Genomic DNA, 13172 nt, shown 5'->3' on the forward strand with positions numbered 1-13172 from the left:
GTGGGTTTTTTGGAGCACCCCTACCATTGCTGGGAGGCTTTCCATTCAGTGTCTTTGATGCTTTTAAATTTGTCTCCTCCTCTGGCTGCTCTTCACTTTGTCTTCAGCTCCTAGGCATCTACAGTATGTAGTATACCTTCCAGAGGTGCTCCCCCTGTGGGGGCTATTTTTTTTTTTTTTTCATTTGAGAGAGAGAGAGAGAGAGAGAGAGAGAGAGAGAGAACACGCTGGGGAGTGGAGCAGAGAGGGAAAGAGAGAGAGAGAGAGAGAGAGAGAGAGAGAGAGAGAGAGAGAGAGAGAGAACACGCTGGGGAGTGGAGCAGAGAGGGAAAGAGAGAGAGAGAGAGAGAGAGAGAGAGAGAGAGAGAGAATCTTAAATAGGCTCTATGCTCAGTACGGAGCCTGACGTGGGGCTTGATCCCACAACCATGGGATCATGACCTGAACTGAAATCAAGAGTCAGAGGTCAACCAACTGAGCCACCCAGGTGCCCCTGGAGGCTATTTTTGATCAGGACTGAAGACAGCCCCATGGTGGCTCTCTCTTTTTTGCATATCTAGTTGAGGGAAAATGGTCACACTTTCTTTGGTTCTTGCAACTAAGTAAGCAACACTTCTTGCAACTCCCAATGCAACACTCTCTCTTAGCTTAGCTGTCCGCATGGCTGGCCAATACCAGTATTTGCTCTAAGGTTGTTCAGGCATGTCAGGTACCTGCCTACTGCCACTGATGTGTGAAAGCACATCAAAAACTTTCTCCTAAAATTCCTTTCTAGTTAATTTCCATCTTGACCCTTTTGGTTAAGTGTTGCAAAACTAGTTTTTTGGAAACCTCCTTTGCAAGTCCTATGTGCTAGACTTGCACCTGTTTGGGACTGTGGATATAGTTGGCATCTATTGTCTTGGGGGACAAAACCAAAACTGAGTCTGAAATAGTTCTATATTTGTTATGTGTGGATTTAGAAAGTTCAGTGCCTTTCTTAACCTTTAAATATAAATTAAATCCAGACACTGGAGATCAGTGCTGAAGCAGACTTTTGGGAAACTTAAACAATCATGTATGAACATAAATGTGCAAACAAAAATCCTTACTTCTGTTTCTGGCATTTCTTTTTACTCCAGAAGCAAGAGTTGCTAGAAGCTTGCCTGCATGTTAATATATATATTTTTTAAATGGTCATATAGTGTGCCATATTCCTTCAAGTTTATTAAAAATAGAAACTCTCTCAAGAGTTGGATGGCTGGGGCGCCTAGGTGGCTTGGTCGGTTAAGCGTCCGACTTTGGCTCAGGTCATGATCTCACGGTCTGTGAGTTCGAACCCCGCGTCGGGCTCTGTGCTGACAGCTCAGAGCCTGGAGCCTGTTTCGGATTCTGTGTCTCCCTCTCTCTCTCTGCCCCTCCCCTGTTCATGCTCTGTCTCTCTCTGTCTCAAAAATAAATAAACATTAAAAAAAAAATTAAAAAAAAAATGGGGCGCCTGGGTGGCGCAGTCGGTTAAGCGTCCGACTTCAGCCAGGTCACGATCTCGAGGTCCGTGAGTTCGAGCCCCGCGTCAGGCTCTGGGTTGATGGCTCGGAGCCTGGAGCCTGTTTCCGATTCTGTGTCTCCCTCTCTCTCTGCCCCTCCCCTGTTCATTCTCTGTCTCTCTCTGTCCCAAAAATAAAGAAACGTTGAAAAGAAAAAAAAATTAAAAAAAAAAAAAAGAGTTGGATGGCTTCGTGGTTAGACAAGGGAAATTCTGTAACTAGAATAGATGTTTTTAGCAATTCACATATCTTTAATTTGCATACAGTCATAACATTTTAAAGGAACTAGTTAAAATAGTGTATTTTTTCTCTTTTCCCTTTCATTTGATTGATATTCATAACATATACCATCACAACAAATTATTGATTTAGGGATAAGGGGAACAAAGAAATTACAGAGATTACTGAGAATACCTCCTGTTTCTTCTTTTCCATTTCTCCTTTAGAATTTGGTTAGAAAGTCTAATGGAGACAGGCTTACGAGAGAGGATGTAAGTGCTTAAGAGTGGGCTTTGTAAGGGAGTGCTTTCTCCAGGGAACAGTGACCATCTGGGGCAAGTGGAACTGAGAAGATGTGGATGAGTCATGTATTCTTGCACCTGGAAAGGTGTTTGCTTAGAAGACATGCTGCTCAAATGTTTACTCTTTCAGGTCAGCCTTCTTTAGTTGCTGGCAGAGTAAATGAGCACGAACTATATTTGATGAGCTAGAATAAACATGAAAACTCATTTTGAACCAGATTGTTTCTGTGGAGCTGAAGGAAAATTATTTAGTAAATGAAATTGTGCTTCATACACAAGCTCTGTTTTTTTTTTTCTTTTCTTTCTTCTCCATGTTTTCAGTTAAGGTTAGTCAATTTAGTTCAGCTAGAATTAGCATAGAACAATTTTACTTTTTAGACTAACATTCAGCAAACCTTGGCCTACAGGCCAAATCCAGCCCAATGTCTGTTTTTGTAAATAAAGTTTTATTGGAACACAGTCTCATTGTTTACCTGCTACCTCAGTGCACAGTTGAATAGTTGCAACAGGGACCATATGGGCTTGTAAAGCCTAAAATGCTTCCTATCTGGCCCTTTATAGAAAAAGTTTGCACATACCTCTTTTATCCTTATGAAAGTACTCAGCATCAGTGTTTTTATGGTTATTTATGACATAAATTTCTATTAGTTTTAAGTGTTTCAGTATCTTCTACCATTCCTGATTATATGTTTTATCAAAATATTTAATAAAAATAACAACTCATTGTGGAAATTGGTATGACCTGATTGCCTAATGGACAATATGTTGAAAATTACAAAATCCATTTTTCTGCTTTTCAAACCTTTGGACAGTAAAGTAATTTATTTCTTGATTTGCATTTCACCACTTATAAACACCCTGGGAAAACCTCATCTGCTACAAAGCACCCTGTCAGCACTTAGTTACAAAATGATTTTGTGATTTATTGGAACAATTTAAAATGATAGTGAAAAGAAGCACTTTTTTTTTTTTGCTGCCTTTTCCCCCCAGGTTTCCATGATGTTGGCTTCTTCCACTTCTTGGCATTTATATTCCTTTCAGACACAAGGCGGAGAGTTAAGGTTACTCTATGGGCCATTTCACAAATGGCTGAGCCTTGTCAGTGTTGTCTGATTCTTCATATGAGAAGGTTATTTCAATTTCTGGCAGGAGATACTGTGTGATAATTGAGGCCAATCTAAAAAGCCCCATAAGAACCAGCCTGGGGACAAAATCAATTTGTTTATTTTATACATACATTCATTCAACAAACCTTGAAGGCATGCTGAATAGGTGCTGTGTTCCCCAAAATTTCATAATCTGTTATAGGAGATGGATATGAAGCAGATAATTGTATTGTGGTAAGTAAAATAATGGAGTTACATACAAGTTATTATGGGAAGGAACCATATCTAACCTAATATGGGGAAAGGTGAAAAGGTCCCTGGAGGAGGCTAAATGCAGTTAAAGAAGGTCCAGGACATTTTGTAGGACATTTGGATAGAAATGTCCAGAAAGTGGGTCTGAATCTCTGGGCTGAGGTATAGGCTAGAGATGAAGATTTAGGTTTCTTTAGTATAGAGATGGCAGTTAAAACCATGAGAGTTGATGAGCTCACTTAAGGGTCTGGAGAATTAGAACAGTATTGGGCTCAGGGTGGGTAGGGCCAACATTTCGGGAGCAGAAAGAGGGACCACTAAGGAAGGAAGGAAGGAGTCAGAAAGATCCTTAAGAGTATCAAGAGAACTCTTGTGTTGGGTTGGCACTTCATGGGGTAAACTATAAAGGATAAAAAATTAATCCAGCATGGAGCTGGCCATCAAAGAACTTGCAGGAAGATAAACTACATACCTATTTATGATACACTTTTTACAGGGTAAAAAGGGACAGAAGGAAGGACTAAAGAACATTGAGGCTTAGAGTGCTGAGATTCCTTTTGGATTGGGGATTCAGGGAAGCAGTAATATTTGAACTATGTCTTAGAAAATGAGTAGAGATGGAAGTATGTGTGGGTCTAGCATAGGAGAGACTAAAAGACAAAGCACAATGCATCAAACTGCAGGACACTATCAGTCTTGCATTATTGCTCTTTACTATGTGTATCTCCATCTCTCGATTGACACTCCTATGCTGAGGACTGTAATTTGTCTTTACATAGCCTCATGTAGTATTTTTCATGTAGTACTCACTTAGTGTTTGTGATATATTTAACTTGACAGAGGCATCATCATTGTTATAAAATTACTTATTCTGTAGAGTCACCTGCTGACCTTAGTAATAAAGCAAAAATTAAAGACTAGAATTCTTAAAATTTTTTTTTTTTTAATTTTAGAGAGAGAGAGAGACATAGAGAGAACACGGGTCGGGGAGAGGGGCAGAGGGAGAGAGAGAGAGCATCTTAAGCAGGCTCCATGCTCAGCACAGAGCCGGATGAGGGGCTTGATCCCATGACACTGGGATCGTGACCTTGGCCCAAATGAGGAGTCAGATGCTCAACCAACTGAGCCATGCAGGCACCCCTAAGGACTAGATTTCTTATGTTTATAAGTAAAATAGGCAATACAGGTAGATCACCTTCTTGATTTGATTTTTGAGGATGAGAAATTAGAATTTATAACTGAACTAAATACATATATTTTATAACATTCCTATATAGGGCATGAAAACAATTTAAAATACAAACCACAAATCTGTAGATTTTTAAGACTTTGATCAACACAATTTCTTTGCGATCTACTTTATTATTTTTTTTTAGTAAATTAAAATTCATTTTTTCCTTTTATTTTTATTTATTATTATTTTTTAAATTTAAATTCTAGTTAGTTAACATACAGGACAATACTGGTTTTAGTAGCAGAATTCAGTGATTCATCACTTACTTATAACACCAAATGCTTATCATAGTAAGTGCCCTTCTTAGCACCCATCACCCATCTACCCTATCTCCCACCTCCCTCCCTCTGTCAACCCTCAGCTTGTTCTCTATCATTAAGAGTCTCTTATGGTTTGTTTCCCTTTCTTCTCTTTCCCACTTTCCCATATGTTCATCTGTTTTGTTTCTTAAATTCCACATATGAGTGAAATCATATGGTATTTTTCTCTGACTGACTTATTTTCCTTAGCATAATACACTCTAACTCGATTTACATTGTTGCAAATGGCAAGATTTCATTGTTTTTGATGGCTAAGTAATAGTCCATTGTGCGTGCATACATACATACACACATATATATATACCCGATCTTCTTTTAAAAAAAAATTTTTTTTTAACGTTTATTTATTTTTGAGACAGAGAGAGACAGAGCATGAACGGGGGGAGGGGCAGAGAGAGAGGGAGACACAGAATCGGAAGCAGGCTCCAGGCTCGGAGCCATCAGCCCAGAGCCATCAGCCCAGAGCCCGACGCAGGGCTCGAACTCACGGACCGTGAGATCGTGACCTGAGCCGAAGTCGGCCGTGTAACCGACTGAGCCACCCAGGCGCCCCTATACCAGATCTTCTTTATCCATTCTTTAGTTGGTGGATACTTGGGCTCTTTTGGTAGTTTGGCTGTTGTTGATAATGCTGCAGTAAACATCAGGTGCATGTACCCCTTTGAATCTGTATTTTTTTAATTCTTTGGGTAAATACCTAGTACTGCAATTGCTAGATCATAGGGTAGTTCTATTTTTAATTTTTTGAGAAACCTCTATTCTGTTTTCCAGAGTGGCTGCACCAGTTTGCATTCCCATCAACAGTGCAAGAGTGTTCCCCTTTCTCTGCATTTTTGCCAGCATCTGTTGTTTCCTGAGTTATTAATTTTAGCCATTCTGAGAGGTGTGAGGTGGTATCTCATTGTGCTTTTGATTTGTATTTCCTACGATGAGTGATGTTGAGCATCTTTTCATGTGTCTGTTGGCCATCTGGATGTCTTTTTTGGAAAAGTGTTTATTCATGTCTTCTGCCCATTTCTTCACTGGATTATTTGTTTTTTGGGTGCTGAGTTTGATGAGTTCTTTATAGATTTTGGATACTAACCCTTTATCTGATATGTCATTTGCAAATATCTTCTCCCATTCTGTTGGTTGCCTTTTAGTTTTGTTGATTGTTTCCTTCACTGTGCAGAAGCTTTTTATCTGGATGAGGTCCCAATAATTCATGTTTGCTTTTGTTCTCTTGCCTCTGGCGAAGTTGGCTGCCTGTCCTCATCTAGGATTTTGATGGTTTCCTGTGTCACATGTAGGTCTTTCATCCATTTTGAATTTATTTTTGTGTATGATGTAAGAAAGTGGTCCAGTTTCATTCTTCTGCATGTCGCCATCCCGTTTTCCCAGCACCATTTGTTGGAGACTGTCTTTTTTCCGTTGGGTGTCATTTCCTGCTTTGTCAAAGATTAGGGATCTACTTTAAGTGATATCATCAAAACCAAGTTTCAGACAGTTATTTTGTTAGCATATAAGTAGTTACATTTGTTTTATACTTTGGAATGAACTCTATCCATATTTTAGGATTAAGAAATAACTTGGTGTATGGTTGCTTGATTAACCAAGGATGATTTTTAAAAAACTAGTATTTTTAGCTGCATCTGTGTATTTGCTTTGATAAACATAGGGAATCAGATTTAGAATACAATTTTTTTAAGTTTATTTATTTATTTTGAGAGAGATAGTGTGCGGGCCCTTGTATATGAGTGGGGAAGGGGCAGAGAGAGAGAATCTCAAGCAGGCCCCACGTTCAGCATGGAGCCCTATGTAGGGCTTGATCTCATAACTGTGAGATCATGACCTGAACCAAAATCAACAGTTGTATGCTTAACTGACTGAGCTACTCAGGCAACCCTAGAATACAAATTTTATTTTTGGAACTCCTTAGCTATTTTAAAGAGGTTCTATTTAATGTGTTACTCATAGATTTAGAGTGTACAGAAATATGGGGAATTAGAAAAAATGATATAATAATAGGCCACATGTTTTCTTGTTGATCTTGGAAAAGGAAATAATTAACAATATTTGTTAAAATACGGTAGAATGCAGTGTTTTAGGAGTTGGATTAGAAAATAATTAGAAAATAATTCAAGGAATTTGAAAGGTAGAAGATGTTGGCCCATGATGATTTTGTATTTTTGATTATGTGTAAATACTTGAATTATGTGTAACTTTATACATTGATTTTTTTTTGAGAGTTATATTCAGAACAAATCTGAAGTCATAGTTTGACATGTGTTATTCTTGCTTCATAAATTCCTAAACTATCTAATTTAGTGTTCATTTTACAAATGATGGAAGTCAAATTAAGCAATTTGTTCAAATGCAGTGAAATATAGATAGGTCATTTTTTTAAAAATATTTTTTTGTTTTGTTTATTTATTTTTTGAGGGGAGTAGCAGAGAGAGAGGGAGACACAAAATCCAAAGCAGGCTCCAGGCTCTGAGCTTTCAGCACAGAGCCTGACTTGCGACTCAAACCCACAGACCATGAGATCATGACCTGAGCCGAGTTTGGATGCTTAGCCGACTAAGCCACCCAGGTGCCCCGAAACAGGCCATCTTTTTATGATAGTACATTGACAAGAAAAAATCAAGAAATCTCATAGGCTTCATGTTGTGGATGACTAAAAATAAACTTCCAGAAATTAAAATAAACTGTTTTGCTCATTAAATCATTATAAATACAGTTAAAAATAATTTTCTGAATCTTTTTAATACAGGTAAGTAAGCAAGCAAAATAAGTAAATAAGAACTCACATGTTTTCTTGTCTTTTTTTTTCTTCCTCCCAATAGGACCAGACATATTATCAATCATTTCAGGTTTCAGAATATGGTAAGAGTTCTTCGGTTTATTTTGAAGGAAAAAGATACTTGTTACTTTTCACAGAGATAAGAGAAATTTCTAAGAGATACGTTATTTAAAGTAAAAATCCTAGTGAAAGTAAAATCCTGGAGTTTCTTACAGACCTAATGTATTTTTTTTCTTTTTTAAAAGATATAAAAGGTTGTTGTAAAGAAAAAAATGTAGGAAACAGATCACCTATAGTCTCATTATATGGTCTCTCTTATGCATAATTTTTCTTTTTGTACTTGGTTGTGATCTTAACATATTTAAAGATTTGTAATTTTTAAAAACATAACATTAGTTATTTCCCATATTTTTCATTTGGTCAGCTTTGGTAAAGACAATCTGTTTAATTGGTAAATCTGCTTTGCCAATTGGTAAGACTGTTTAATTTGAGTAAATACTCTTGCAGCTGTCATGTTTATATCACAGTCATGCACAGATAAAAACAGTGTGGCCCAACTATTTTGTTGGTGGTTGGAGGGGAAGGAAAGATGAGCATGAAAGTATAGGATCTCACTATTAGTTATAACTTGAATGGCTATTTTGAGGTTACACATGAGCTTTTTCATTTGATTTGTGTCACTTTTTGACATTGTGTCTCATTCAGGGAATAGAAATTCTGGAAAGTAGTTTGTTTACACTTTTGTGGCTCAGGCTCCACATATCTTATATAGCACTGTCACTTCCTAAGTCTCATGATCCCCTAGAACAGGGGTCAGCAAATTTTTTTTTCTAGAAAGGGCCAGATATTGGGGCACCTGAATGGCTCAGTTGGACAAATGTCCGACTCAACTCAGGTCGGAGCCTCACGGTACATGAGTTCAAGCCCTGCATTGGGCTCTCTGCTGTCAGCGCACAGCCTACTTCGGATTCTCTGTCTCCCTCTCTCTCTGCCCCTCCCCTGCTAATGCTTTCTCTCTCAAAAATAAATAAAACTTAAAAAAAAAAAAGAAGGGCCAAATAGTAATAGGTTTTGTGGGCCATAGGTCTCTGTCATAACTATTCAACTTTGCTATTGTAGCAGGAAGCAATCATAACAATATGTGAGTGAATGTGGCTGTGATCTAGAGAAATTTTATTTATAGACACAGAAATTAAAGTTTCCTATAATTTTCACGTCATAAAATATTTGTCTTTTGATTTTTTCCAACAAATTAAAAATGTAAAAACTATTCTTAGCTCATGCTGGTTACCATTTACTACCCCCTAATCTTTCACTTTGGGGGTCACTTACCACATGTAGCTATTGAGTGCTTGAAGTGTGGCTAGTCCAAGTGGAGATGTGCTCTAAGTGGGTAAAAGACCAAATTTTGAAGACTTAGTACAAAAAGAAGAAAGGAAAAGAGCTCATTAATAATAACTTTTTATATTGAGTACATGTTGAAATGATAATATTTTAGGCATGTGGCATTAAATAAAATGTTACAAAAATTAACTTCACCTGCTTCTTTTTACTTCTTAAATGTGGCTATTAGAAATTTAAAATTATACATGGCTCACATTTTATTTCTTTTGAAGAGCCCTGATGTAAAAGAATAAATCAGAGGTGGCCAAGGTTTTTACAGGCTATTTTTTAACTTTATTTTTTATTATTTTTTTTATTATTAAAAAAAAAATTTTTTTTTTCAACGTTTATTTATTTTTGGGACAGAGAGAGACAGAGCATGAACAGGGGAGGGGCAGAGAGAGAGGGAGACACAGAATCGGAAACAGGCTCCAGGCTCCGAGCCATCAGCCCAGAGCCTGACGCGGGGCTCAAACTCACGGACCGCGAGATCGTGACCTGGCTGAAGTCGGACGCTTAACCGACTGCGCCACCCAGGCGCCCCTATTTTTTATTTTTAAAAAATGTTTATTTATTTTGAGAGAGAGAGAGAGAGAGGAAGCAGGGGAAGGGCAGAGAAAGTGGGGAAGAGAGAATCCCGAGCAGGCTCTGCACTGTCAGCACAGAGCCCAACGTGGGGCTCAATCCCAAGAGCTGTGAGATCATGACCTAAGCCTGTATCAAAAGTCTGAGGCGTAAGTAACTGAGCTACCCAGGTGCCCCTAGGCTATTTTCATTTCACATAGAGGTGGTTCTGGGTGGTTATATGTTGTTGAATTGGATATGATAGAGGTGGGGAATTGATTGCCAACCTATGATGTTTGAGGAGGGGACATCAGAATTCTTTATTCTAAGGAAATTCCACTTCTGAGAGGATCGTGTGGCTCTTTTGGCTTTCCTGGCCTTTTTTGGCTTTCTTGACAGACTAAGGGCCTTTGGCCTGGTTTGGAGCTGGAGGTCTGATCTATATTGTTGATGCATTGGTCTCCTTGATACTTTTCTTATATTAATTGAATGGTGGGATGCTTTGTAATGAGACTGATCTATTTCTTCTTCATAGCTAGTGAAGTTAGAGAAAAACATTTCTATTAGACTGGAAGGATACAAAATTTTTTTACTCTGATGGTATGCTTTATATCAAATAGTGTTCATATTTGTAAAATATCTCATATCTTGATTATATAAAGCTGACCAAAGTGGAAGTTTTTAGCTTTGGGATTGCCAAAAGGAATCACTGTCACACAAGAAGCATCATTACTTTGTAGCTATATCTTAGTGATTAACTTAGAAATTCTACTACATAACTTTCTCTTCATAGCAATTCATTACATTAGGCTGTCACAAGATTTGCCTTTGATTGCCTCAAAAAATAAAGATTCTGCATGGCTGCATATGTAGCACACGTAGAGGGAGAGTCTTGGGGCCCCAAGACTTGGTTTTAGTAACCAAGTTGGAGAATGGTCCTAGGGAAGGGGCTGCGGTAGAAGCACATGTGATGTGCAAGTATTTTAATACACCGTAAGGCAGCACTGATGGGTGATGGTTGAATGAATGCCTGGTCTCCCAGCATTCAGATGCCTTAGCATCTAGGGTTCTGGATACAATTTAGATTCTATTGATGAGAAGCTTCCACTGACACAAGCGTCCACACCAACTGGCCCCACTGTCCATCACCAGCCTTGGAAGGGTGAACTGCAGTGCTTTTCATCTGTGTTAATGTGTGTTTGGATTCTAAGGAATCTAGGTTCAAACAGTACGGATTGTTGACTCCTTTAGAACTATTTAGTCTTTATTTTGTTAAGCTAAAAATGATAGTAAAATAGATTAAGATATTTATCCTTGCTTCTCTTTTCCAGTATTGCCAAAATTTGAAGTTACTTTGCAGACACCATTATACTGTTCTTTGAATTCTAAGAGCTTAAATGGTACTGTCACAGCAAAGTAAGTATCATTTTTTTTTATGGATAATGCTGTTATAAAACTGTCTGACAGAGAGCTCATTATATACTCCAGAGTGTTAGCACAATGTTCTGCTTATTAAAATACCCCAATGGGCAGGAAACAAATATCTGTATTAAATAATTAAGCATGGAACATGTCTGCACAGTTCTTCGCACCATCTGTCTGCTTCCAAGCTGATCCAGTCCTAAAATACTTCCCATGAACAACTGTCTTTCTCAGATGAGTCAGGGGATCTATATTATAGATTGTTCCAGATTAAAAAAGAAAGTTGTATCTTCATTCTTAATTCAGGTGACATAGAGGATAGAGGCTACTTACCTCTTCTTTAAAAAAAATTTTTTTTTAATGTTTATTTATTTTTGAAGGACAGAGACAGAGCACAAGCAGGGAAGGAGCAGAGAGAGAGATGGAGACACAGAACATGAAACAGGCTCCAAGCTCTGAGCTGTCAGCACAGAGCCTGATGCAGGGCTCAAACCCTGTGAGACTGAGATTATGACCTGAGCCAAAGTCAGATGCTCAACTGACTGAGCCACCCAGGCCCTCCTACTTCTTTTTTTTTTTTTCTTTTTTGAGAGAGAGAGAGGGTGCAAGTGAGCCAGGGGCAGAGAGAGAGAGGGAGACAGGGAGAGAGAAAGAGAGAAGTGGGACTCACCCAAAGTGGGGCTCGAGCTCACCTGATGTGGACTCAAACTCATGAACAGTGAGATCATGCATGACCTGAGCCCAAGTCACATGCATAACAATTGAGCCATCTAGGCACCCTACCTCTTCCTAAATCCTAATTTTTTTTTTCTATCAACAATGGAGGTTGAATCATGGGGGGGGGGGATTTGGTTGTCTTATTGCAGTTAGCAAATGAGTAAATAGTTCACACTCCTCATCATTTCAGCAGATGTACACAGAGAGATTCCAACCCCCCCCCCCCCCCCCCCCCCAATATGACAGATGTATCATGGCGCTCATGATTTTGATCCGGTGGCTCGGACAGATCGCATTTCGTTTTACTAAGGCAAAAAGCATCCTCAGAGTCCCAGACTAGTGGTTCTCAAAAAGTGTGGGCTGGGCTTATTCCAGGACTGACCTTCTGTAGCTCTCACTTTTGATGGGTCAGTAGCTGTGCTTTGGTTTCTGAAATGTATTTAGTTTCAGACTTTATTTGTAATATCTCATAGACACTAGACTCCCTCTTACTGCTTGCTCATCACCATATTCCTCTCTTGATGAGGATTTGTGACAGTGGCAGTGATGGGTGTGAGTCTCCTGTGGAAGCAGCCTACAGACAAAACGTTCTGAGGACCTCTGCTTCAGATTTTATTTGTCAAAAAAACCATGTGAAAACCATGCAACACACAAAGGCAAAAATGTGTCTACAATTTATATACAACTTAGTTTTCTGCCTGTGTTCAACTAAGAGGTGGCTTGCAATATGAATTTGGGTACCATGGATGGACTTATGGTTTAGAAAACACATAAATGCCTGCATTTTACATAATTATTATCCTGCCCTTGATCTTAGCTAAAGGCTAAGGATTCTGTCTGGGTTTTATTTTGAGTTTCTTGACTAGTGTTTATAAAACAGTGAGTACAAATCTACACAGACCATCAGGGTCCTTGCAGATTAGGTTGAGTATGGATGCCTTCTTTGCTTCTGTTTCTGGTTTTCCAAGGGCTGTGCCAGGGATTCACTATAGTCAGTTAAAACAGTGATTCTTAAATTCTGCTAACTCTTCAGAAAGTTTTATATATAATTTTAGGGAGTGTGGGTCTCTTGACACCCTCCTCCCCGCTAGTGTAGTAAGAACCCTTACAGGAGCATCTCTTTACTTGCTAGAGGGGATGCCGCTGATTCATGAATCGCGTAATAAAATCAATTAGATTAAAAAAAAAAAAAAAGAACCCTTGTAGTTTTATCCTGATTCTTGTTTGTTAAGCCTCTTTGAAATACTGATGCCTGAGAACAACATGACCATAGTGATGGCCCCTAGTATTTCTTTAGCATTCACCACATTGTACTCACATCATTTTCGTTAGTATGTGTATCAGC

General features: G+C 38.6%; 1 protein-coding gene across 4 annotated transcripts in view; it reads left to right on the forward strand.

Moving 5' to 3' along the window:
• The window catches only part of CD109 (CD109 molecule), a 138667-nt gene that overhangs the window by 54533 nt on the left and 70962 nt on the right, over window positions 1-13172 (forward strand). For all 4 annotated transcript variants that reach the window (XR_006298971.1, XM_043591822.1, XM_043591824.1 and 1 more), the window contains exons 6-7: window positions 7785-7824; window positions 11020-11104. Coding sequence is in view for 3 of the 4 variants with exons in the window: in XM_043591822.1 (XP_043447757.1) it covers window positions 7785-7824; window positions 11020-11104 (125 nt within the window). In the remaining variant the exon portion in view is untranslated. The remainder of the gene's footprint in view (window positions 1-7784; window positions 7825-11019; window positions 11105-13172) is intronic.

The sequence above is a fragment of the Prionailurus bengalensis genome, chromosome B2 (genome assembly GCF_016509475.1).
Source record: "Prionailurus bengalensis isolate Pbe53 chromosome B2, Fcat_Pben_1.1_paternal_pri, whole genome shotgun sequence".
In the NCBI taxonomy this organism is placed as follows: domain Eukaryota; kingdom Metazoa; phylum Chordata; class Mammalia; order Carnivora; family Felidae; genus Prionailurus; species Prionailurus bengalensis.